The sequence below is a fragment of the Mustela nivalis genome, assembly GCF_964662115.1.
Source record: "Mustela nivalis genome assembly, chromosome: 10".
Taxonomy (NCBI): Eukaryota; Metazoa; Chordata; class Mammalia; order Carnivora; family Mustelidae; genus Mustela; species Mustela nivalis.
Genome location: NC_139029.1, coordinates 48,680,891 through 48,707,442, shown reverse-complemented (window position 1 = coordinate 48,707,442; position 26,552 = coordinate 48,680,891). Strand labels below are relative to the sequence as shown.

Here is a 26,552-nt window from a genome sequence, read left to right as displayed (position 1 = left end):
TTTTATAATCTTTCTTAAGTTTTTTTTCAGTTTTGTGTCTGCAGTGCAAAATTTTCTTTGAAAATATCCATCATTTTCCTTTGGGGGCTTCAAGCCATGTGTTATTTAACCATTCCCACATGGGTTATTGGTGGACCTTTAGGCCATTTTTACTCTTAAAAATAATAGTATAATATTGGTGTGGCCATCCATTTACATTAGTCTTTGTGTATGACTGTGATTCTTCCCTTAGGGTGTAATGGGATAATTCGGTACAGACTGATTCTGGGTAATATTGCCAGTTCTTGTTTCTTATTTCCGCACACTGGCCAGAACTTCCAAAACATGGAACTGCAGAGGTGAAAGAAGTCAATTCCTCTACAAACATAACAGTCTCCAATTAGAATAAAATAACCTATCCTTACAAATGTTGAACTACCATGAGGTAGTTCCTCTCTGGATATCTTTTCTTCTGTTTTTTCTTTCTGTTTTTTCTTCATTATTAGCCCTTTTTTACTTATATATTTTTAAAGATTTCACCCATTTATTTGTCAGAGAGAGAGAGTGAGAGAGAGAGAGACCACATGCAGGAAGAGGGGCAGAGGGAGAAGCAGGTTCTCTGATGAACCAGGAGCCCAACATGGGGCTCTATCTCAGGACTCTGGGATCATGACTTGAGCCTAAGGCAGACACACAACTGACTGAGCCACCCAGGCATCCCTGTTAGCCTAATTTTAATGAAGAGGTTGAAATAAAGGACAGTGTGGTGAGAAAAAAATAATATACCTTTTTTTCATGAAGAAATTTACATGATATACCAAGTTCAGTCCTGCTTTATTGAGTGCTAACTTGGTCGGGGACTATGTTGAGCCCCATGGGTAGAAAGTAAGTGGTGATCTAATTCATGACCTAGAGAGTAACACAGGTATGAAAATAATTACAATAAAGAAACGATGAATGCACTCGAGGTATATAGTGCTCAAGGTATAGATACACTAATACCTAATTCATTTAACTTTACTATGTTTTCTTATCCCATGAAGTAGGTATTATTACTCTTATCATCACCATTTCCCATTTCACAGATGAGAATACTAAGACACAGAGTAATTTGCCCAAAGTCCCAAGAGCCAGAATTTGAAACTAGGTGTTCCTGCTCAGAGTCCATGCACATAACCATTAAACAATAATGTCTCTATGTAATACCAAGCAGAGAACGACTATAAATCTGGAGGATCAGAAAGGATTTTTAAAAATTACAACTTTCGGGCGCCTGGGTGGCTCAGTGGGTTAAAGCCTCTGCCTTCGGCTCAGGTCATGATCTCAGGGTCCTGGGATCGAGTCCCACATCGGGCTCTCTGCTCGGCAGGGAGCCTGCTTCCTCCTCTCTCTGCCTTCCTCTCTGCCTACTTCTGATCTGTCTCTGTCAAAGGAATAAATAAAATCTTTAAAAAAAAAGATTTTAAAAATTATAACTTTCAACTAATGTTAATTGAGCATCTATTAAATGGCAGGCAGTATGCAAAGAGCTGGATATACAGTGGTGAAAAAGATAGTCAGAGTCCACACTTTTACAAAGCTTGCAATCTAGTGGGGGAGCCGTACAGTAAACAAATGAAACCAGAAAGGAATTCATAATTATATACTTTATATAGTGTGTGTGTGTGTGTGTGTGTGTGTGTGTGTGTAATGAAGGCAAAGAACCAAGCACTAATACAAAAATATTAATAACAGGCCAAGGAACGGGTATTAGATGATAGTGGCAGCATGCATGGCCTTGGTGAGGAAGAGACCTTCAAGTCTGGAACTGAAGTATGAGGAATTAGCCAGACATAAAAATGGGAGGAAGAGCTTGAGTATGGGGGCCAGGATCTTGGAAGAAGAGGGACAGATAAGGGAGGCTGTGATAGCAAGGGAGATGTTGGTAAGAACAAATCATTTTGGGCCACATTAAAGAAACAGGACTTATTCCAAGGACAATGAAGGATTTGAAGCAGGGGTGGGGAGGAAGTTACAAGGCTCTATGAATATTTCAAGATTACTGGATTCTGTGGAGTGTGAATTGAGGGAGAGAGGAAGAACTGGGAGAGTAGTTAGAAGTTGGTCCAGACATGGAATGATGGTGGCCAGGACCAGGCTGGTGGTTCTGGACATGGAGAAAAGTGAGCATCCTGCAGACATACTTTAGCGACACAGCCAACAATTCTGCAGGGTAGCTTAGATGTTGGGGGTGACTTTTAAGGGTTTGACTTGGCCAGCCAGGATGTGAAGCTGTCTACTGAGGTGGAGAAGCCTGGGGGTGAACAGATTTTGGAGGGATCACAGATCTCTCAAAAATCCAGCTCCCCAAAATGAACTTTCACTGGAGTTCAACTAGTTTAAATCCCGTTCCTTTTCTCAGCCTAGTTCACACTCCCCTTTCAATTCCTCCTCTTCCATCTCTAAAAACAATCATAATCATCTCCAAATAATAAGCAGTGTGACCTGTTGTCTTGAGAATGGGAGGGGTGAGCTCTCCTACCTGGCTCCCTGGCCCTCACCCATTCTCTTTTCTTCCTCTTGCAGGCTCTTGGGCTGTGACTCCAGAATATAAATTCTTCTCTGGTTGTTCACCCACGTGTCCCTCTTCTGAGGGGCATGTTATGTTTTCTGTCTTCTTCCTGGTGAACTCCCTGCCAGTCCTCCCCACCACCCCCTGTACCTCCATGTTACTTGCAAACTAGTTTCAAAGGGGAGGGCTGGAATAATTTGAACATTGGTGCAGCTATCTGAGATTTTCAAACCTCAGAAATCTGGCTCTTGACTCCATTATTAGAGTGATTTCTTTCAAGGGCACATTGATCACAAAACTCCCCAGATGAAATGATCTCACTGACTCTGCAACACAGAAAGGACAAGTTCCGGGCTCTGTCAAGTGGCTGACAGGGTCCTTCCGGACTTAGACCCTTTGGTCTGCCCAGTTATGTCTTTGCACTTCCCTTCCTGCATGTTCCATTCACACATGACATGGCCCCCCACCCTCCTTCCGTCCCCCCACTAAGCAAGTCAAAGGCAGAAAGTAGGTCTTACTCACTTCATTATCCCTTGAGCCTAACATAGCTTTTAATAAGACTTACATGAGTAACTGGGGAAGTCTTATCATACCTCGTGTATGTTTTTTTAAAAGTTAGTTTTAATGACTGCTCAATCTTCTAGCACTTTGTAAGTGAATCTTACAATAGCAATTTTATTTAAGATACACAATAAAATGATGAACTCCAGCAGGAGAACTCCTCCAGAGCACGGCTCCTGAAAGGGGCAGGATAAAGGGGATATGGGGTGCCACCTAAGGGCTGAAATCCATGTCCAAGCCCCGAAACCCAAATATTTCTAACTTATTGCTCAGTGTCAAGGGCCAGGCAAACGGGTCCAATTTGGTTAATGGAAAAACGGAGATTTCAAGGCCCGGTCCTAGTCAGGACCAAACCACCACCAACTGTAAGGATGATGTTTACCTTCTTGTACTGTTAACAGTCTGGCTGGGTGGGAGCACCAACATTCTGATGTCCTTGATCCTTGGAGGTCATGCAAGCTTTCTCTCCAGCCTGGACTCTGCTGCCATCGCCTCACCTCTCCATCTACTTCCCACTGAAGACTCCTCTAAAAGAGCATTATTTATTTTCCTGCCGGCGCAGCCTGGGATTGCGGAGACCCGGGACTCGCAGCGTCTCTCGGGCGCCCCCGCGCGGCCGTCTGTGAGTTCGCAGGGCTGCCGCAGGCTGTGGCGCGCTTCCGAAGGGAGCAAATTCGAATGCAAGGAGACCGGGTTTTCATTTTCAGCCTCTGCAGGTGGAAGAGAACCAACCCCGCTACTGAAACACGTGTCCTGTCCTCAGCAGCGTGCAGCAAAGCAGACGCTGGCAAACTTCCCTGGTTAGAATCCTCACGTGGCTGGTAGAAAAGCAGCCAGATTAAGGGTTTTGTTTTTATTTTGTTTAAAGACTTTATTTGACAGAGATCACAAGTAGGCAGAGAGGCGGGCAGAGAGAGAGGGAAGCAGGTTCCCTGCTGAGCAGAGAGCCCGATGTGGGGCTCCATCTCAGGACCCCGGGATCATGACCTGAGCCGAAGGCAGAGGCTTTAACCCACTGAGCCACCCAGATGCCCCAAGGGAAGGGTCTTAAAGAAGGAGTAATTATGTTTCAGCCATGGACACAGAACTGCAAAGACTATGGGTGAGAAGTCGCAGTGGTGTTTCCAAGGAGCCCTTGAGCTCTCGCTCGGATCTTTAAGCCGTATTTATTGAGCCCGCTCTGCTCTAACGATCACAAATAATGGCACCAGGAAGCCTGTGCCGTGGGCGGGGCTTTCAGATAAGGAAATTATATTACGCAGCAGTCAGGACACTACGGGGAGTGGGCTGCACAGGTGGGGAAGGATGGTCCTCGACCCCCCCTAAGGCGACAGGAAGCCTTTCTCCCATCCTGCTGCAATGTCATGAAACAAGTGTGTTGTAGCCTCCCTGTTCCTGACAACAACCCATTTTCAGTGTAATTGCTGAGTCAGAACTGGGCTGTCCGGCCCGCGTTTTTTTGGTTTGTTAGGATTTTATTTATTTATTTGACAGGGAGAGACACAAGGAGAGAGGGAACACAAGCAGGGAGAGCGGGAGAGGGTGCAGCAGGCTTCTGGCCAAGCAGGGAGCCTGATTCAGGGCTCGATTTCGGGACCCTGGGATCATGACCGGAGCTGAAGGCAGATGCTTAAAGACTGAGCTACCCAGGTGTTCCTCCGCTTTTAAAAAAGATTTTATTTATTTGGCCTGTGTTCTGTTTGCCAGCCAGAGAAGGAAGCCTATTTGAGAGCAGATGGGGAGATGGTTTTACAGAGATAGCTGCGTGATTTCGAGCAGGTTTCTAACTTACCTGGTTCTTAGTTTTCCCTTTGTAAACAATGGGGACAGTAATACCTACCTTGAGCTGTTGCTGTGAAGATTCATTGAGTTCCTTACCCCACCATATTTCATTATGCAAAATTTCAAACATACAGTAAAGTTGAGAATTTAACAGAATAGTCACCAAGATTGTGTCATTTAAAAAAAAATGTATTTTATTTATTTGATGGGGGCACAGGCAGGGGGAGCAGCAGAGGGAGAAGGCAGGCACTTAACCAACTGAGCCACCCAGGAGACCTAAGATTGTTTTATAACACCTCCTACCCATCCATGAATTGATCTTTTAAAAAATGCATTTCAAAGGGAATTGCAGACTTTTTTTTTTTTTTTTTTTTTTAGAAAAATTGTTATTTGGGGCACCTGGCTGGTTCGGTTGGAAGAGCAGGTGACTTGATCTTGGGGTTGTGAGTTTGAGCCCCACATTGGGTGTAGAGATTACAAAAAAAAAAAAAAAAGTAATTAAAAAATTGTATTTTGGCACAGTACCTGGCCGGATGTTTCAATTTAATAAATATTTGAAAAATTATTTTGTACTAGGAACTATGTTAGGAGCTGGGAATACAATAAGGAGAAAGACATTGTTTCTGTCCTTAAAGTATTTAGAATTTGGTGCAAACAAGAGGCAAGTTAACGCCTGGCTGGATCAATTGGTAGATCATGTGACTCTTGATCTTGGGGTTTTAAGTTTGAGCCCCACACTGGGTGGAGATCTCTCCAGTGTGGGGCTCAAACTTAAACTCAAACTCAAACTTTTATTTTATTACTTAAAAAATAAAATATTAAAAAACCCCACCACAACAGACACCTAACTCTCCCACCATCTAGTTGACGTTATAAGGGAAGCTCAAGGTGATCAGAAGAGGGGCTTATCTGGGTCTGTGGCATCGGAAAACTTCCCCAAGGAAGTGGCTTTTAAAAAGAGTTCAGTCTATAGGGTGTGCCTGGGTGGCTCAGGTCATGATCCTAGGGTCCTGGGATCGAGCCCCACCTCGGGCTCTCTGCTGAGCAGGGAGCCTGCTTCCCTTCCTCTTTCTCCCTCTCTCTGTCTGCCTACTTGTGATCTCTGTCTGTCAAATAAATAAATAAAATCTTAAAAAAAAAAAGACTTTAGTCTATAAATAATGTTAAATACACAGTGTAATGTGCACATAATTCGCTTTACTCTACACCCTAAGGGTAGTGAGCTAACCCTGGAGAGGTACCCCATCAAGAATCTATATGCCGTGGGGTGCCTGGCTGGCTCCGTCGTTTACCTTTGGCTTAGGGTGTGATCTCAGGGTCCTGCTCAGTGGGAAGCCTGCTTCTCTTCTTCCACTCTCCCTGCTTGTGCTCTCTCTCAAGTAAATAAATAAAATCTTCAAAAAAAAAAAAAGAATCTATTTGCTGAGATGGATAATTAGCAATCGAAAGACCACATACTCCTGAGATGGCTTGAAACACCATCTATGCTAAAGGGTGCATTAATTACGTTAAGGGTAACTTTTTCTTTTCCTTTGCCTTTTTAAGCAGTCTCCACGCCCAACATGCGCCTTGAACTCATAGCCCCGAGATAAAGAGTCTTATGCTCTACCCATTAGGCCAGCCAGGCTCCCCTTAAGGGTAATTTTTAAATTCGTGAAGAGAATGTGTTCAAAACTGTTGTTGGTAGGAAAACAGCTTAAACAGTGTCTAATGATCTAAAGACCAACACCTTCGGGGATCCTGCTGGGTTTGGCGTTCCCAGTCTTGCTTTCCCCCTGCCACCTCCAGCCTGCCGCCTCAGGAAGGGTTTATTATCTGATGGGACATAAAATCTCAATGTTGTTGCAATTGCCTTGGGAATGGAAAATTTTAAACCAGGTGTTTGTGGGAAGGACCTAAAACATCTGCTCTTAACTCTGGCTGCATGTTAGAATCCCCTGGGAAGCTTAAAAAAAAAAGAACAACCCGGGGTGCCTGGGTGGCTCAGTGGGTTAAACCGCTGCCTTCAGCTCAGGTCATGATCTCAGAGTCCTGGGATCGAGTCCCGCATCGGGCTCTCTGCTCAGCAGAGAGCCTGCTTCCCTCTCTCTCTCTCTGCCTGCCTCTCCATCTATTTGTGATTTCTCTCTGTCAAATAAATAAATAAAATCTTAAAAAAAAAAAAAAAAGAACAACCCAACACCTTCGATCTCCCCCTCCGTCCCACCCCTCCCCCCATTTAATCGGTCAGGGTGTACCCCAGGTACTGGGCATTTAGAATGGCCCCAGGTGACTTTTTAAAAAAGATTTTATTTATTTATTTGACACAGAGAGAGACAGCGAGAAAGGGAACACAAGCAGAGCGAGAGGGAGAAGCAGTCTTCCCGTTAAGCGGGGAACCCAATATGGAACTGGATCCCAGGAGCCGAAGTGACGGAGTCACGTGTTGTGTGGCCTGTTACTTCTTGTCTGTCTAGGTGGCTAGACAGACAAGACCAGTCAGACTTGGTCTTGAGGGAACATACCTCAGACGGTAAGGTAGTGGGGGAGGTGGCCTGCATTCCTGTCTGCCTCTGACCTATGCAATTGCAAATTACCGCACACAGAGGGAAAAAAGAGAAAGTGCTCTGGCCTCAGGGTTTCTAACTTCACTGTGTATCTGAGTCAACTGGAGAGCCTGTTAAACACAGATTTCTGGGGATGCTTGGGTGGCTCATTCGGTTGTCTGACTCTTGATTTCGGCTCAGGCCATAATCTCAGGGTTGTGAGCTGAAGCCCCGAGTCCGGCTGCAGCTAAGCATGGAGCCCGCTTGAGATTCTCTCCCCTCCCCACCCCCCACAAAAGACAAAACAAAACAAACCGATTTCTGGGACCTATCCCAAAGATTGGGTTGGTCCAGGGCTGAGGACCATTTGCATTTCTCCCAGGCAATGCTGCTGAAGTGGGTCTGTGGTTGTAACTTGAGCAGCACTGCTTTCTACACTAACAAACAGTCTGTGGGACGTCCTCAGGGTGAGGCTTATTCTGGGAAGTATTTGGTGGCATGAGTGTTACTATGACTGCCGGAGACTGGGATGCAAGCTAACCTTCAGCGCTTCAGAAGCTTGCCGAGTCTGGACTTCACTGTGAATGCAATGAGAAGTCATCTAATTTGGCATATAACTACTTGGGGGTCCCTGGGCGATCAGATGGCAGTAGTAGTAGCTCAGGTGTCTGTTCCTGGGGCTGTGGTAGCGATGACAGTGACTGCTCCAGCGCTGAGGACACCAGAGCAGACAGGAGGCTAGAAAAGAAGTGAGAACAAGGACAGAGACCACTTCCTTGTGTACCTTAAGGCAAGGCTATCCCTAAAGGGGTTGCAGTTTGGGGCACCTGACTGGCTCAGTGGGAGGGATGTGTAACTCTTGATCTTGGGGTTGTGAGTTCAAGCCCCACACTGGGTGTAAATAAATTAATTTAAAAAAAAATATATATATATAGAGAGAAAGGTTGCAATTCAAAGTCCCATGATGTCCGTGATAATGTTATACGTCAACTTTGAGGGTGCTTTTGGATGACTCTTTTTAACATTTGAATCAATAGATTTAGGGGCGCCTGGGGTGGGTCAGTCATTAAGTGTCTGCCTTCAGCTCAGGTCATGATCCCAGGGTCCTGGGACTGAGGTCTACACCGGGCTCCCCGCTCAGCAGGAAGCCTGCTTCTCCCTCTGCCGCCCCCCTGCTTGTGTTCCTTCTCTTGCTGTGTCTCTCTCCATCAAATAAATCTTTTTTAAAAAGTAAAAATAAATCAATAGACTTAGTTAGCAGATACATATATATAGCAGATAACATGGTGGGCCTCATCCAATCACTTGAAGGCCTGAATAGACCAAGAAAGCTGGTGGTATTCCTGAGCAAGAGGAAATTCCCTAGACTTTATCTCTATGTTGACTGTCCTGGGAGATGAGCCTGCCAACCCTCATGGCAGATTTTGGGCCTGCCAGTTTTCATAATTTTATGATCCAGTTCCCAATTTTTTTTTTAAAGATTTTATTTATTCATTTGACAGAAATCACAAGTAGATGGAGAGGCAGGCAGAGAGAGAGAGAGAAGGAAGCAGGCTCCCTGCCGAGCAGAGAGCCCGATGCGGGACTCGATCCCAGGACCCTGAGATCATGACCTGAGCCGAAGGCAGCGGCTTAACCCACTGAGCCACCCAGGCGCCCCAGTTCCCAATTTTTATTTTGTTTTTTGAAGATTTATTTGAGAGAGTGTGTGTGTGTGTGGGGGAGGGTCAGAGGGAGAAGTAGACTGACTCCCTCCTGAGCACGGAGCCCGATGTGGGACTCGATCCTGAGATTCCAGGATCATGACCTGAGCTGAAGGCTGTCACTTAACCAACTGAGCCACCCAGGCATCCAGTTCCCAATGTTTAAAAACCAATGAATCTTCTTCCTTGGGTATGGGCGCCCTGGAACCCGTTTCAAATAGACCCTGAAGTTCCCAGGAAAATAAATCATGACTCTAGCTTTGAGGGGAGTGAAATACGACAAGGTCAACCTTTACTCCACCATTTCTTCTGCTCTCCCAGGAGAAGAAAGATAGACACATGACCAGCCAAGACATCAGGCAATCGACACTGCACCTGTCACCAGCTGTGGCTAGCTTGAGAAGAAGAATGCATAACACATGAGGGTTATGGGAAATCCTACCTTGGAAATTCTTTCCAGAATGTAGAGGTATATGGGGAGTTGATAAACAAGGTTTTGTTTTTGTTTTTTAAAGAGAAAGACCTCTTCTTTTTTTTTAATTAAAAAAATTTTTTTTTATTTTTTCAGCGTAACAGTATTAATTATTTTTGCACCACACCCAGTGCTCCATGCAATCCGTGCCCTCTCCAATAACCACCACCTGGTTCCCCCAACCTCCCACCCCCCACCCCTTCAAAACCCTCAGGTTGTTTGTTTCAGAGTCCATAGTCTCTCATGGTTCACCTCCCCTTCCAATTTCCCCCAACTCCCTTCTCCTCTCTAACTCCCCATGTCCTCCATGCTATTTGTTATGCTCCACAAATAAGTGAAACCATATGATAATTGACTCTCTCTGCTTGACTTATTTCACTCAGCATAATCTCTTCCAGTCCCGTCCATGTTGATACAAAAGTTGGGTATTCATCCTTTCTGATGGAGGCATGATACTCCATAGTCTATATGGACCACATCTTCCTTATACACTCGTCTGTTGAAGGGCATCTTGGTTTATTTATTTATTTATTTGTCAGAGGGTGAGAGAGCATGCACAAGCAGGGGAGCAGTAGGCAGAAGGAGAAGAAGGCAGAGGGAGCAGCAGACTCCTCTCTGAGCAGGGAGCCTGATGCAGGGCTCGATCCCCGGACCCTGGGATCATAACCTGAGCCAAAGGCAGACGCTCAACCACTGAGCCACCCAGGTGTCCCAGACCAGGTGTTTTTTGTCAGCAGCTAAAAGATAGGTCTATTTTTGTTTTCTAGCCTTTGTTTCTATTTTTGTCTTGAAAGTGCCTTGTGTTGTAGAGCTAAGTTAGGTAGAACTGAAATAAACTTTAAAAATTTGGGCTAATTTAGAAGCCATGCGTGGGTGCTCTACAATAGCTTGCTGACTTGATGAATTCCCACTGCGGCCGCCTGAGGACTCCTCTGCCTGCAGATTAGCTGGGCAACTGGGCTACTTACTTCCCCGGGCATGTCTCTCCCACCTGTGAAATGGGAGTGGCAGTGGGCAGCCGGGAGACTCCAGTTCTGAGACTGCCACCATCTCTAAGATCTGATTCTAGAAAGAAATTTTTGTTCCTATGTAACTTTGCCCCACTTGGGTCCTAATACTTGACAGCAACATCTCAGGGATCCAAGGCCAAAGCTGCTTTCTTGTTCCTTAAGGTGACTGGGAATAAAAAAGCTGCTCAGAAAGAGTGGAGGTTAAAGTCTTTTACACACACACACACACACACACACACAAATAACTCTTCCAAATTTCAGTTTATATTGCCATTGTGCAGACAGTGAAATGTTTCTTTTCTAGTCTTAAATATGGAGAATCTGACAATTGCAAGTCAAGGTGTCAAATCCTTCGCATGGAACTATTACCTAAATTAAAAATTTTGTGCTCAAAAAAGTCTATTCTGATGGACTTTACTAGAAAAATATAAGCATAAATAAAGTATAAAATGGAGGAGGAAACTGGAGCTAAAAACGTTTACTTGCTTATAAAGTGTGAAAAGCAATGCTGTAAAGAAAGGCAATGTTGCTCCCAAGATGAGGCTGGGGTAGTTCTGATCCTGATAAAAAAAAGTGTGTTCCTGAAAAGAGATTGCCTCCCTAGGTCATGTGGACAGGTGTGGCTGTGGGAAGGAATCCAAGGTTGGAGTTGATTCCACAAGCTGGGAGAAACCAAGGGGCTTACTGGTCTAGTGCTTCTTTTAAGTGCAAGATGCTTACAGAAAACAGAATCATGTTATGAGAACCTGATTGCCATCAGCATCTTATATCCCTTTGATTAGATCAAGGATAAAGGGCTGAAGGGCTTTTGCTTTTGTCCATGAAGAATTAAGCGCTACGGGAATTACCTTCCTGCTGTAGTAAATACCTGGAAAAGTGGACGTCATAGATGAAACAACAGTTTTCGGATATCAGGTAACAGGCAGCACAGGATTTTTGTCCCCGAAGGAAGGGAAACAAGGTTGACAACTTGTCCCAGTGTCCTGCCACGGGGCACCTTCCCAGCCACAGCTTGGGAAGGGGAAACTGATAGACTTCATTGGTGCAGGAGAGATTAAAGTTCAGGGAGGCCACGACGGCTAGAATTTGTAAGGCAGAGGACTGGACAGTAGGAGCTTCACAGAGACAGAGCTACAGGGACCTGCAGAGGGACCCCCTTAGCCTTGGCTGGAATACGAACCTGCACGTGCAGGGGAGGGAACTCCTCAAGGCCAGCAAAGAAACACCTGGAGTTGAGGCAGGGCTGTGAATAGTTTCCAATGTTCGGAATGAAAAACCCTCATTATATACCAGCATTGGGTGGAATTTCCAAGATAAATCCTTAATATCAACAGGACAAGCTTAGCCCTAACGGAAAGGTGCGTTAGACCCACCCTAGGAAAGTTTATAAACAACACCTGAAAAAATCCGACGGATCACAAGCAACTGGAACTGTGAGTAAGAACAGTCCATGCTATTTAAAGGAAGACAACAAAATCTGCCACCCCAAAATGTAAATTTTACAATGTTTGGCATCCGATAAAAATCAGACATGCAAAAAAGTAGAGAAATAAGACCCACCCAAAAGTAGAAAAGAAACAGCCCCAGGGATGTCAAAAATGATGGGATACTGTAACAGACAAGGATCTTAAACTACTACTTTGAGTCTTAAAATATGGTCAGATACATGAAGAAGGGGCCAAGTACACACACCCTATCAGCCAAATTTGGCCCGCTGCCTGTGTTTATAAATAAAGCTTTACTGGAACACAGCCAAGTTCATTCATTTCTGTATTATCTATGGCAGCTTCCATGCGACAATGGCAAAACGGAGTAGCCATAGATTGCAAAGGGCTGCAAAGCCCAAGATAGTTATTTTCTGAGTCTTTACACCACATGTTTGCTGACCCCTGATGTAAAGGAAAACATGAACATGAACATGAACATGAGGGAAATGAAACGTGTGTGTGTGTGTGTCCCCCAAATAAAACTTCTAAGGATGGGACATATAGTATTATTTTTAAAGATTTTATTTATTTATTTGACAGAGAGAGAGACATCGAGAGAGGGAGCACAAGCAGGAGTGGGAGAGGGAGAAGCAGGCTTCCCGCTGAGCAGGGAACCTGATGCGGGGCTCGATCCCAGGACCCCGGGATCATGACCTGAGAGGAAGGCAGACACTCAACGACTAAGCCACCCAGGTGCCCTGCGTGCAGTATTTGGAAAGCATACGGGATGGAATTCCAAATTCGTGGAATTAAGGTGCGTAGAGGTTAAAATTCCTCACCACAGGGTTGATGGTACTTGAAGCATCTTGCTGGCTTCCAGAGGTAGGAGCACTGGCCTATGGAGTGGGCGTTACTCCCTATCCCAGTGGCATGGCTGATGCCAGGAGCCCTGGTTCTAGTTCAGTTCTGGCTTCTTGATGGCACAGGTACCAGCTCCATAAGCTCACGCCAGGATAATCAGTGACCCAGGCTGCGGATTCTGGGCAAGAGTTCTGAGCTAAGCCCCCTCAGAAATATGTTTTTTCAAGGTCATTACTGTTTGAAACCACAAATCATCAGCATGAATGTCTAATTTCAAGCCACTTCCATATGTAGGAAAAGTCTTTTTATTTTTATTTTATTTTATTTTTAATTTGAGAGCGAGAGAGAGAGCACAAAAGCAGGAGGTGAAGCAGAGGGAGAGGTAGAAGCAGACTCCCTGTCAAGCAGGGAGCCTGAAGTGGGACTTGATCCCTGGACTCTGGGATTGTGACCTGAGCCAAAGGCAGACACCTAACTGGCTGAGCCACCCAGGCGCCTGGGGAAAAGGGTTTATTGCTCATGTTTATTGAAGTAATACTTCACTACAAGCCAGGCACTGTACTAAGGATTCTATGTGGACTGTACTCAATGCTAGTACTGAAAAACCACCCACCTCCACCCTTTTCTAACTGAAGAAACTAAAGCAAGGGATAATTTAAATAACTTGGCCAAGGTCACAAGGCTGGTGAGTCAGGATTCGAACTCAGGGGGCTGCCAAGACTTGCCCTCTAGACTACTACACTGGCTCTTTTATAAAGCACCTGTTCTAATGCTTGGCAACACACTTACTGCAAGACAGCCATGAATGCAGCCCAGATTTTAACAGGACTGGAAAACTTTGTGAGAAGTTGGATTCCACACCCGCACCCCTCAAATTAGGGAACAAAATGGCTAAAGAAAAAAAAAACCAAACCAGATGTAGAAATTACAGTTTTTCATGTATTATAAGATTCCATTTGCCCTTCAGGCAACTACACTTAGACTCTTTGGAAACATCTTATACATACATTCGGCAGTCCTGCTTTTCCAGACTGACTTCCCTTTCTTGTTCACTCCAATCACAATACTTAGATTTTCCAAATGATGAGGCCAAAACCATACATGTGGCTATGAGACAATAGCTCTTTTCAAATTCCTGTCTTTTGTGTCCTCTTAGCTTTTAAGTTCTGATGCAAAAAAGCATTTTTGGCAAGGCAATTATTTAGTAGTCGTGCAGCAGAGACAGAACCAGGGATGAAAATATTGGTCAATTTACTGCAGCAAGGACTATAAAGCACAGTTATCCGGAGACTTTCAGGGGCATGACCTAAGAGGATAATGTGTATGAGACATGACAGCAGGGTGCTATTTTGAAATCGATATTTAATGGATCAAAATCAAGCAGAATCACATTTCAAAAGCCATATATGAAGTCTTATGCATGTGTGTGCGTAAACCCGTGTGTGAGCACATGGACACACACATGCTTTTTCTTTTTAAGGTGCATTTTCAAGTTTTATTTGGGCTTCACTTCTTCTAGGTTGCCTCAGGTGTTCTTGCAGGTACAATTAGCCTAGAACTTCTGAGGCTGAAAGCTTCTCATGCACTGAAAGATAAGACCCTAACAAGACTGCACATGGTGGATACATCAGAAATTCCAAAAAGCCGTATGTAACTTCAGAAAACTTAATACCAGCCACGAAAGACATTTTCAACATAACATTTAGGCACTCTATACTTTGGAATAGCCACAAAATATTCCGACGAGAGTTAATGCACTTTGTGATGATGTCTACTTGAAGGTAATTCTTAATTAAAATCTGTAATTATTAAATAACATTTTAAAATCAGAGTCCATTCCATTTGGATAATGACAGTGAACCATGAACCATTTGCAGTTTTAGAACCATTTGTGTTTTAGTTCAAAGATGCTAAACTACTTCGATTACTGATCCTGGTACTCCTCTCTCACAGTACCTTTTTTTTTTTTTTTTTTAAACAGAAGAACTATAACATTCACTGATAAGCATTTTCCCCCTTTTCCTGCTAATACCCAAATAAAAATGTCCCTATTCAACTTTAAAGGTATTTTTTGTATTCTCTGCAGCAATTGCTTTCTTAGCGCAAAACTTTAGCAAATGGGTGGGCAGGGGGCTTCTTGAAGATCAGGAAACATCAGCCAAGTAGCCCTCACTGATTCTTCAACTGAGTTCATTTCCACTCACTTTGTGGCTAAGTATGTTGTTCTATCCTTTTGTTCCTACAGTTTGTGCTGCTAGATTGACTGGTATGGAGCCAAGGGGAAGGATATTTAAATCTGTCTGTCACTCTGCTTTTGCACAAGTCCAAGGCTACCCACACCAGGTCTAACCTGAGGGAAAACTTACTGATCTCTGCAGACTGGTTCTGGGGCTTCTATCTCCTAGTCTGAAGACTGAAGAGAGGCAATGATGCCTGCTTGCTGAGATGCCATTAACTTCAGCTGAACTTCCTGGACTTGAATATAGTCTAGCATGGTTAGAATTCAGAACGTTGATGCTAATTGTTCCTATGGAGAATAAGGTGCATTTGCTCAGTGGTACACATTTATGTAGCCAAGAAAACAATCAGAAAGTCTTCCAGAATTTTCAGATTATAGTCTGCAAATCAACTCATCATAATCATCAATGACTAGCTTATAAAGATCTACCCAGAGAAACAAATTTGAGACTTATCTGAATCTATGTCGTGCAGAAAAGAGCACAATAATTTCCCATAGGAGAACGGGGTGTTTCATCATGGGGAGTAGTGGTAAGTTAATTACACTCCTAATGTTTTCTGGCATACTTGAAGAGACAATTAGCACGAGTAAATCACGAGATGACAAGTTGGTGAACATTTGTGTCTGTTTGTCAGAAAACATGTGAGCTTGCTGTTAAGCCTCTGAGTGAGTGGGGATGGGCAGAGAATGGCATAGGAATGAGAGGTGGTTCACTTCGGGTTCAGCAGAGATAATCAGAACCAGTTCCTACTAGTGGCCAAACGTGGATGTGAGATGCAAATCAGGTAAGACTCATTCAGTTCTAGAAATTCACCTCACCCAGAGTCGATGGTTGGTTTGGGCAAGTCCCGTGAAATCTAGCCACCTCTCCCGAGCAAGAAGGGTGAGGTGATAAATGAAGGTGAATTCTAGGGGAGGCTGCTTTTCATCCTCAAAGCTTCGTCTTTCTATGGCTATTCTACAGCATCTATCTTGTGATTAGGACCCGAGGCTCAGGACAGCACAGTTAAGATTACAGTCCCTTTCTGGCGTTTTAGAATGGCCACGGCTTGCTCATGAGTAACACATTCCAGCGTCTCGCCATTAACAGCTAAAATCTGATCGCCTCGCTTCAACCGGCCGTCGTCTGCAGCTGCTCCCTACAAACAAGAGACATTCCGGTTTAATCCAGGACCAAGCAGTTCACAAATAATATTAACATCATGGTGTACTTATGAAAAGAGCAACTTTGCAAACTACCAGTTACAGTTATTGCGAGGTAATGTTTTTAAACCAGGAAAATTAAGAATGTGGGATGTGTTATTTGAAGAATGGTTGGATAGTAACCATAATTATGCACTGTTTAGGTAACATACTAGTAGAAATGGACTAACATTCACGTTTCTTTTAATACAGGTAGGACCTTCTTTCAATATTCAGAACGGAAGGGAATTTGAATGTCATATTCACGAATATGTAATATACTGACAAAGGTAGAACTGAATCTGGTGTTAGTCTTAGTCCCAATGCCATCATTCTATAGGGTTCCCATTGCATTATTAAGATAGCAGCACTGACATGATCTGTCAAAAGTAAGTGCGGCCTCAGGGCGCCTAGCTGGCTCAGGCCTGGCTCTCGGCCTCTTCTAAGGAGTGAATGTATGGCACATGGTATTTACTCAATAATGGTGGTAGCATAAAAAAAATGAACTCTTGTGGTTGATTGAGCTCAAGTTTTCAGATTTCACAGTCTCTGAAAAGCTGTTCCCTAAATGTTCGAGATTGTTGTAGTTAGGCCAATTTCTTGTTGGCTAATGGTGAAATCTGGCTGGTTGCCGGAAAGACTGAGACCTGAACTTGGCTTTGACTTTGAAGTTTCCAACCAAACACCTGAAAGAAAATGGAAGGTTCTGACAGCCCGTTAATCAGACTGAGTCCCCAAAGTCCTACACATTCAAAGTGCCTGTCATGTTTCTTATTTCTGGAGGGGAAAAAAGACCTCAATGGGCCAAATTAATTTCTTAGGTGAGCAACAGAACTTTTAAAAGAAGCTTAGGGACAAAGGTCCCATAAAAACCCACACCCTGTGGGCATCTGAGATCCAGAAACTTGAGAAGACAAACATTTTTAAGAATAAATGATTGTTGGGTGCCTGGCTGGCTCAGCCTGTGGAACATGAGGCTCTGGATCTCGGGGTCATGAGTTTGAGCCCTACATTGGGGTGTGGAGATTACTTAAATAAATGAAGTTTAAAAAAAGTGTTTGTTGTTTAAAAGCATGTAAAAACATGTAGCTTTATTTCCTACCCCCTCTAAATTCTTATGGGGAAATGTTTAGCTTAGTGTCAAAGGATCTCACCATTAAAAAAAAAAAACCCAAATAACTTTTGCCAGATTTTGGTTTATTGATTCTTTAAAGAAAACTTACAAATTTGGATATACTGGTTCACTCAAACAAATGAAAAAAAAAAGTCATCAAAGGACATATTATAATAAATGCTATGGAACTATCTAAAAATAATGATAGTAATTGTTTACAGTGGAATGTTCTTTTAATTGAGACTGAACAAGTAGGCCATTGGCTAGGGCTTTAGAACTTTTTTTTAATTCGAGCTTTTCATTTTTAAGTGTGCCTCACTTTACAAACGAAGATCCGTTCCTTAAAAAATAAAACGTATCAAGGATGTCCAATATTTCCTCTCAGGTTACCACCTGCAGAGGTGCTTTCTAAATGAGCACTGTCAAGGAGGACCTTTGAAAAGAGATTCTGTGGGATCTTCTGTGCATTCATTGGCCCCACTACTTTGTCTCACCATGATCTGATGGTGGTTTCTTTTAAAAAACCCACCAGCCAGGCACGGCCATTTCATCCTCAGTTGTATGTTCTGCTGACCTGACCGAAGGTGCCTGGCTTTGGTCCCACAGCCTATGGGTTGTCTAGATGGGTACTGCTGGGGTGGCTGCTAAGTCCGGGCTGCAGGCCAAAAGGCCTGAGAAACTAACCAGTCCTCTGTTTGAACGTAGCAGACCCACCTACATACAGTTAGGTAGTGAGCCGGGCACTACAGACATTCTGGAAGGGCTTTACAGAGGCCAGTGCAGGGAAGGAGAATGTGTTTTTCACTATTCTTATCTACATAGCTGGCTCTTTTAAAACCAAAGCATAATAGTTCCCTCAAAGAATAATTATCACAACTACTTTCGGTGTGGTCTTAGGAAAAGGAGGGTCTGTAGGGAGCTTACTACCTTGGGAATCATCAGGCTGGGGCAGTGCTGCCATCCGGAATGTTTCTGATCTGCCCTCCTTCTCCCCTTTCGCCCATCACCAGGTCAAGAGATATGTGGTTTGGGAACCACACATCTTACTAAAAGGCACCCTAACAAATTGGAAACAGGTGGATAAATCGGAAGCTCCCTAACATGTTCCGAAAGCAAACGCCAAGTGACTTAAGGATTATGTCCGGTCATGGTTAGGTTCAATTAACCAGTGATAAGAGCTGCACTCATTATTTAGTATAATGGAGCTTTCTAGAAGGAGTAGCTATGTTATTTCTTCTCTTGAAGACCTTTATTTCCTTAGGAAAAAGCAGTAGGAGGCCACTGGGTCAATTAATAAACAAATGACTGTGATAAAACCTATGAAGAATAAAGTCGTGCTGTCAATACTAAGTCCTTTTCAGAAATCTTAAAAATTTAGAGTAAAATTGGATTCCAACTTTAAAAAAATCACAATAAAGTTAAAAATAACTTATCTAAGGGGCGCCTGGATGGCTTAGTTGGAAGAGCGTGCGATTCTTGATCTTGGGGTTGTGAGTTCAAGCCCCACAATAAGTGTAGAGATAACGTAAATGAATAAACTTAAATACTAATACTAATAGTAATACTAATACTAATAAAAACCTATCCAAGAGCCATCTAGAGGCAGCAGTAGGAATGTACACTGTGACCTATGTGTCAAGGATGTATTAGTATATTTAGTTCCTGAAGGGCACTATTACCCAGCTGGAGTCTAATTTAGTGCCCTGATCCTGCAAGTACTTTAGCAGAGGACTGGAACAGAGAGAGCAACTTCAGCTAATGCATCCTGAGCTTACTGGTGACGGACGGCCATTAATGCCGTACTGACCCAAGGCTCATACAGAGCTTTCCACCACAGCCTTCTGCTGTCCTCTTTTCTTGAAGGAGAAAGCCAAACTTTTATACTAGCCCAGAGTAATACTTCCAAGGCCAGCTTCCACACAGTGCGGCACGGCTCCTTATGTTGTGTTCTTCAAAGAAGACACTCTTTGAGATCAACTTTTGTAATAGGGTCCAAAGAAAATGACATTTCTTGGAACTCCACTCTCACAAGAGGACTCTTCTTTCACTAATCTGCTGTGGGAATGTTCTACATAAGTTTAAAATGAAAAGCATATAAGCACACACCCAGCTATACCTACAAGTAAGCAAAACAAAGCACTTAAAAAAAAAAATCTCACCTAGGTTAAAAAAAAAAAAGTACAGTAAAAAGGAAAAAATACCTTTGCAAATATAGTCTTGACATAAATTGGCAGGTCTCCATGGGGACTTCCATAACCCCCTACAATACTAAACCCCAATCCTTCAGAGCCTTTCTCCAAAGTAATAATCTTAGGTGGAGGTGTTCTGAAAACACAATGCATGCTGTTTAATTCGAGAATAGATACTGAGAGGGAATTTCATTTTAATGGAAGAACACAGATTTGAGAGAGACTTTCACACTGAGAAACTATGAAGGCCAGTTGATGAAATCGGAACTCTAGAAACGTACTTTTTACATTTCCCGTGTCACGCGGGACCAATGAGCAGTACGTCTTTAATGACTTGAGGTTTTAGGGGTTTCTCTTTCATAAAACGCACTGTTTTTTAATGAAAAATAAAGTCACGATCCGGAGGTTGTCACAACACCCTTCCATATGCTTCGTTTTTAACTTCGACACTCACTGTTTAAAGCTGAATGGGACTGTCTTTATATCCTTAAAGACGGTGTGGGGACAGAGAGGTGGGGGACCACTTAGCTCAGTGGCAGACCGCCACTCCGAGGTGGGCTTCTATGTAGGACAGGGGACCCCAGCCTAAGAGCTCAGTAGGCTGCTGTTCCTTTTCTGCCCCCGCAGCCTCACACTCCTCGCCCACCACTTCCTCCTAGGGGATTCAGGGTGGGAGCTCAGTCTTCAAAGCCCCCCTCCAAAGTGATGCTTTCCCTTGGGAGAGTCAGCTGATCCTCCTTTGTGCCCCCTCTGCAGTAGGGCCAGATGTCCAGGGCACCCTCACTATACTGGGGCGGGACCACTGAAGTCATCTTTCTGCTCTACGGGACTACGAACTCCTTAAGTCACTGTCACCTGAGTGTTCCCAGCTGTCTGGACTGTGCTTGTCACAAACTCAGGATCATGACTGCGTCCGTGAGAAGTGATATCCGGGAGAAAAGAGAGAAACCAAGGAGAAGCAAAATGGATAAAGACAGTCTGTTTCCAACGGGCAATTTTGATTTTCCAAGTTTTGTCCAGTGTGGAAGTCTTCTCTCTTAGAAATAACATGGCTAAAAATTAAATAATCTATGCAGGCTCAAGTAGTTTCAGCTTAGCGAATGCCAATTTCTTATTCCCAGATGCCCTGTCCAAAGGGTAAAAACCTCAAGGAACCCCAGGATGCCAGTGCCTGCCGTCTGACTCTCGGGAGTTTTCGTACTACATGCTGGTCGCCTCACTTGGTTTGTGGCAACGTGCACATCTGAGGGGCAGAGCCATGTCATACAAACTCAGCCAGTCATGGATTTAGAGGAATCTGCAAAACTGGGTCATAAGCCACCTTTGCATATGCTGTTCTGTCCAACTAGAATATTCTTCCCTCTCCTCAGTTTTGCCCGGCTTCTGTTCGGGTGGATTTTCAACTGCCACACCAATACTGGTTGTTTGTTGATGTACTTACTGGTTGTTTACAGCAGGCCATCCACAGTCACTGCTGATCGTTCATGTCCTAGAAATCCTGAACTCTTCTGAATGCCCCTCTTGGCTCATTCCAATTCTTTTAAAACTAAGCAGAAGCACCTGTGTCTCCAAGGACACACCCTAATAGAGTTGTGCTCCCACCTCCATGGTTCCACAGGACCCCATGCTTACTTAACTTTCTCAGGGAACCTGGCTCCCCTATACTTATCAACTCTTACAAATGTGAATTTAGGGGCCTGTTTTCACGATTCTCCCCAATTCCTTGAGGACTGGGGCAATGCGTTCACCTGTGGTTTTTAAGTTTGAATCCTCAGAACCCAGTACTTGCACAGTATCTGGCCTTTGAAAAGTGCTCAGTGAAGACATGTTGAAATAATGATGAATTATCCCTTATGGCCACATGGTAATGAGGTCATGAATAAGACTCCCCATTTCGGGACTTCATGGCCTTGTAAGTACTCTCAGCAGTGGCCCACTAGCCAGACGTGAATTGGATTCATGGTTCCTCCTCCAAACACAGCCCCTGTTTCTAAGGATACTGAAACAGGAATCTAGACGTCCAAAGTCATTGTTTTAGAGCTGGGCCCTGGGAGCCACCAAATCATTGGAGACTGTCATAATTGTACTGTTTCACAATTAGAGTCCTGTTTTCAGGAGGTGGGGGGACGTAACTCCACTCCTCAGTTGGCAACATCAGATGGGAGCTTGCCTCCCTTTATCTCACATTTTCAATTTGTTTTAATTTACTTTCATATAGAAGACCGATTTTAAAAAAAATCTCTGAATGTTAACAGTGGTTGGATTCTAAATAATTTATAGATTCTTTTACGACAGTAGTTCCCAACTTGCCAGGAGCTGTGGTTCCTAGCAAAGGAACCAAGATCACAAGGGCAGCTCTGCATTTCCAGAGGGACATCAAAGGATGCTAAAGGTACATAACTACTCTTCTATAAGAGGGTCCTGATCCTCCCCCCTCTCCCAGAATAGGGCCACTGTAACTTAAAATATCTTAATTTTATGCATTTGTCATATTAAAAAATTTTTTAAATTTTTTATTAACATATAATGTATTATTAGCCCTAGGGGTGTATCTGTCATGTTTTAACAGCATGCATTTATTCCTTTCATAATGAGAAAAAAGTAAAATGAACTTAAGTTTAATATTCTTTCCTCAAGAAAAACAAACTCAAAGGTATGATTTAAGCTGAAAGTACCAGGAGAAAATTCGAAATGTCTGTGATCATTAGAGCTTTCCAGTGAAACATTCAGATCCATCAACAAGCCTTTACGGAGCACGTACTGGTGACCAGGCACTGGCGGTACTGAGAGGCGTAAGTTTAGGCAGCATTTCTGAAAGTACAGACCCTCTGCCCACCTGTAGCAAAGCTGTCCTGGGGAACCCGCTGTAGACCCCCTCATCAGAATCTCAGAGAACGGAGCCAGAGAAATTAGCCATTTTAAAAATGCTCCTTAGACATTTAATATGCACATTCTAGGGTGAGAACCACTGCTTTCGTTAATGGCAATGACTGTTTCCAATGAAGAATGTCAGCAAGTATAGCACTAGGAGTACTCTCAGAACAAGATTTTAGCTTAGAAAACACATTTCCCTGCCTAATAAAGCAGGGTACCCCTGGGGGGTCAATCTGTGATTTGTAGAGGAAGAAGGCACGGTGTCAAAGTGACCAAATCAGTGTGTGCACCGGCCCTCTCTTAGGAAGTTCTACCAGGAATCAAGCCTGGTGAGAAATGAGGAAACCTTGGTGCATCCCTGGAGATTCTCCAGGAGTTAGAAAAGGTAATGCATACCTCCCCCTCCTCTTCTTTAGAGAGCACACTCTAGTTTCTGGAAAAGGTCTCACTGAGCCTTGCCCATACATAGAACAGGCACTCTGCGCCTAGAATACTCACTCTGTGTCTTCTGGGTGGTGTTCAGCAGTGGGAGAACCAAGGTGGTAGCTTGGAGACATGTGTTCAAGCTGAGTTGCTATGGCGCTTATATTGGTATCTGCTACAACCTGGGGGAAAACCAGAACAGGAAAATCCACTGTAAGTCAGGGGAGAATTAGAGAAACCATACTATACTCAATGGTTGGGTCTCATACTCATCTGATTCAACCTATCTGCAGCATTTGGAAACAAATGATTATTCTCTCAAACTTTTTTTTTTTTTTTTAAAGATTTTATTTATCTGATGTAGAGTAAGCAAGCTCATAAGCGCATAAGCAGATGCCCTGCTGAGCTGGGACCCTGATGGGGGGCTCAATCCCAGCACCCGGGGATCATGTTCTGAGCCAAAGGCAGACGTTTAATGAGCCACCCAGTCGCCCCTCAAGCTGTTTTCTTCGTTTGGTTTCCATGATACCATACTTTACTAGTTTCCTCTCTGCGGGCTTCCTTTTCTTCTTCTCTCCTAAACCTCTAGGGGAGTGCCATAGGGCTCCATCTTTTAGTTTCTTATCTTTCTCATCTAACCCTCCCCTTAGTTAGCTCATCTTATCTCATCTCCCCCAACTGGATACCATCTATGTGATGATAATTCCGGAGTCTGCATCTTCAGCACCACCTCTTAACTCCAGCTCTCTTTATCCAATCACCAGTTAGTAGGATGTCCAACAGGTGTGTCAGAGCTCACGCGTGCCGCACTGAGCCCACCCCTGTGACCTCTGTCTGCTCTTGTGGACTTCCTCATCTCAGGTAACTACAACTTCATTCTTTGTTTCAGCCAATGACCTGGTGTTGTCCCTGACTACTCCTTCTCTCTCAACCTGCATTCAGTCCTCATAAAAACTCTATTGGTCTCCCCCACCCCACCTTCCTTCCTTTTCAAGGATTTTATTTATTTATGAGAGAGAGAGAGAGAGAGAGAGAGTGCACACAAAGGCAGGGAGAGGGGCAGAGAATGAGGGAGAAGCAGACTCCCCACTAAGCAGCAAGCCAGACATGGGGCTCAATCCCAGGACCATGGGATCATGACTTGAGCCAAAGGCAGACACTTGACCAACTGAGCCACCGGGGTGTCCCTCTATTGGTCTGTCTACAGAATCCTCTCTTGCCTGGAGATCTACAAAAGTCCCCTTCCTGTTCTCCTTGCTTCAGCCCCTCTCCGGCTCACTACAGAACAGCTAGAATGGTTCTGTTCAAACACAGCAGGTTATTACACTCCTCTGCTTAAAACTTTCCAAAGGGAACCCAGCTCCCTAGGGTCACAAACTTAAGTCACATACACGTCCAAATAATATTTGGCGAATGAAAGAAAGAATGACTGATTCTCTATTATCTGTTTTTTTTTTTTAAGATTTTATTTATTTATTTGACAGAGAGAGATCACAAGTAGGCAAAGAGGCAGGCAGAGAGAGAGAGAGGAGGAAGCAGGCTCCCTGCTGAGCAGAGAGCCCGATGCGGGACTCGATCCCAGGACCCTGAGATCATGACCTGAGCCAAAGGCAGCGGCTTAACCCACTGAGCCACCCAGGCGCCCCTATTATCTGTTTTTTTTTTTTTTTAGATGCTTCCAAACAATAGTATATGACATGTAAACATTCACTTTAAATTTTTCATCTGCAAAAAACATTCAAAAGCACGCAGAAGAAATATAGTATGCCTCTCACAGCTCATAGTAGGACACAGAATGAGGTTCTCAAGTTATGTTTCTGACATTAAAATGGTGCTGTGTGGGGCACATGGGTGGCTCAGTGGGTTAAAGCCTCTGCCTTCGGCTTGGGTCATGATCTCAGGGTCCTGGGATCGAGCCCCGCATCGGGCTCTCTGCTCAGCGGGGAGCCTGCTTCCTCCTCTTTCTCTCTCCCTGCCTCTCTGCCTACTTGTGATCTCTGCCTGTCAAATAAATAAATAAATAAATAAAATCTAAAAAAAAAAAAAAATGGTGCTGTGCCTGAATTTCAGCTTTCTCAGCTGTTGAATGGGAATCATAAAAGCCTGCCTTGTGTGCTTAGCCTGGAGATGTTCCATCTCTATGAGTTCAGAGCTTCTCTCTCCAGAGCTCCTGGGCTACTCCTGCTTCTGATCAGTGGTTCTTCTAGATTATAATAATCTGTGCACAAGTAGGTATGGAGTGGGGGACTTTACACCAATGCAAAGAACTGGATTTGACTGCAGTTTCACAATGAGCCAATAGAGGGCAGCACGGCTGCCCAAACTGCCAGGTTTAGCTGCATCTGTCATTAGAGTTTTTACAGCGAGGAAAGCAACAGTCCCATCCTGGCGAATCAGAACACATTCTGGTGAAGTATCCTATTCTGGGGGAAAACACAGCTGTGTGCAAGTTATGGAATCTTCTGGAAATACCGTCATATATAGAATGGCTGGATGAACTGGGCAAATATTTAGGATGAGACAAGGAGGAAAAGATGGATTCGTCTTGACCACAAGAGCCCCTCCACTTTCCACCAGCCCTTTTTGTACTCTCCCCACAGCAAGTGTATCAGAGAAGTTGTCTCTGCCTATGACCTCTGTAATCTCAACCTACACCATCCTCATGAACCACTCCACCCTGGCAGCCCTCCCCATCACCAGAACTAAACGTCTGGGACCCATTTTCTGGCCTTCCTCCTGCTGCTGGGGCCCACTTTCCCACCTCTTGGTTATTCTACTCACCCCTATGGCTCAGTCCTGTGTCCAATTCCCACATGCACACTTAGGGTCTAGGTGACAATGTATATACTCCCATAGCTTTAAATGCCACAAGGTGCTGAAAATTCCCAGCCTAGTCTGCTATATCCAATTGCCAAGTTACCATCTGCATTAGCTAATTCAAACTTTTTTTTTTTTTTTAAAGATTTTAATTTAGGGGCGCCTGGGTGGCTCAGTGGGTTAAGCCGCTGCCTTCGGCTCAGGTCATGATCTCAGAGTTCTGGGATCGAGTCCCGCATCGGGCTCTCTGCTCAGCAGAGAGCCTGCTTCCCTCTCTCTCTCTGGCTGCCTCTCCATCTACTTGTGATTTCTCTGTTAAATTAATAAAAAAATAAAAATCTTAAAAAAAAAAAGATTTTAATTTATTTATTTGACAGACAGAAATCACAAGTTGGCAGAGAGGCAGGGAGAGAGAGAGAGAGGAGAAAGCAGGCTCCCCGCTGAGCAGAGAGCCCGATGCGGGGCTCGATCTCAGGACCCTGGGATCATGACCTGAGCCAAAGTCAGAGGCTTTAACCCACTGAGCCACCCAGGCACCCCCTAATTCAAACCCTTGATGCAACATCCATTTTACAATTCACTTTCCTTCTAGTTTTCCCTCTTAGTAGATGGTCGCTCTGACCACCTGACTAAAATGTGCTAGGTTTAAGACTGGAAATACTTGATTGCTGACGGGTGACCACTGTCGAACTAGAACGGATGCCGGGAGGCTAACCACACAGAATGCTTACTCTCTACCCACAAGCGACATCCCTCTCTCACCTGCCATATGTAATCCACCACCAAGTCCTCTGGAGTCTACCTCTAACGTACTTCTCAAATCTGCTTCCTTTTTGCCCCTAT

The 26,552-nt window shown here is 44.1% G+C and overlaps 1 protein-coding gene across 8 annotated transcripts in view; it reads right to left on the bottom strand.

The window, feature by feature from the left end:
* Window positions 1–7,146: 7,146 nt before the first annotated feature.
* PATJ (PATJ crumbs cell polarity complex component) overlaps window positions 7,147–26,552 on the bottom strand; it is a 373,944-nt gene continuing 354,538 nt past the window's right edge. For 4 of the 8 annotated variants that reach the window (XM_082687800.1, XM_082687801.1, XM_082687802.1 and 1 more), the window contains 3 exons: window positions 22,968–23,074; window positions 19,608–19,731; window positions 13,791–16,249 (listed from right to left, as the gene is read on the bottom strand). In XM_082687800.1, coding sequence (XP_082543926.1) covers window positions 16,103–16,249; window positions 19,608–19,731; window positions 22,968–23,074 — 378 coding nt within the window. In that variant the 3' untranslated portion in view covers window positions 13,791–16,102. Of the gene's footprint in view, window positions 8,137–13,790; window positions 16,250–17,468; window positions 19,475–19,607; window positions 19,732–22,967; window positions 23,075–26,552 lie in introns of those variants that run through there. The other 4 variants (XM_082687806.1, XM_082687807.1, XM_082687804.1 and 1 more) reach the window with 3 other exon arrangements.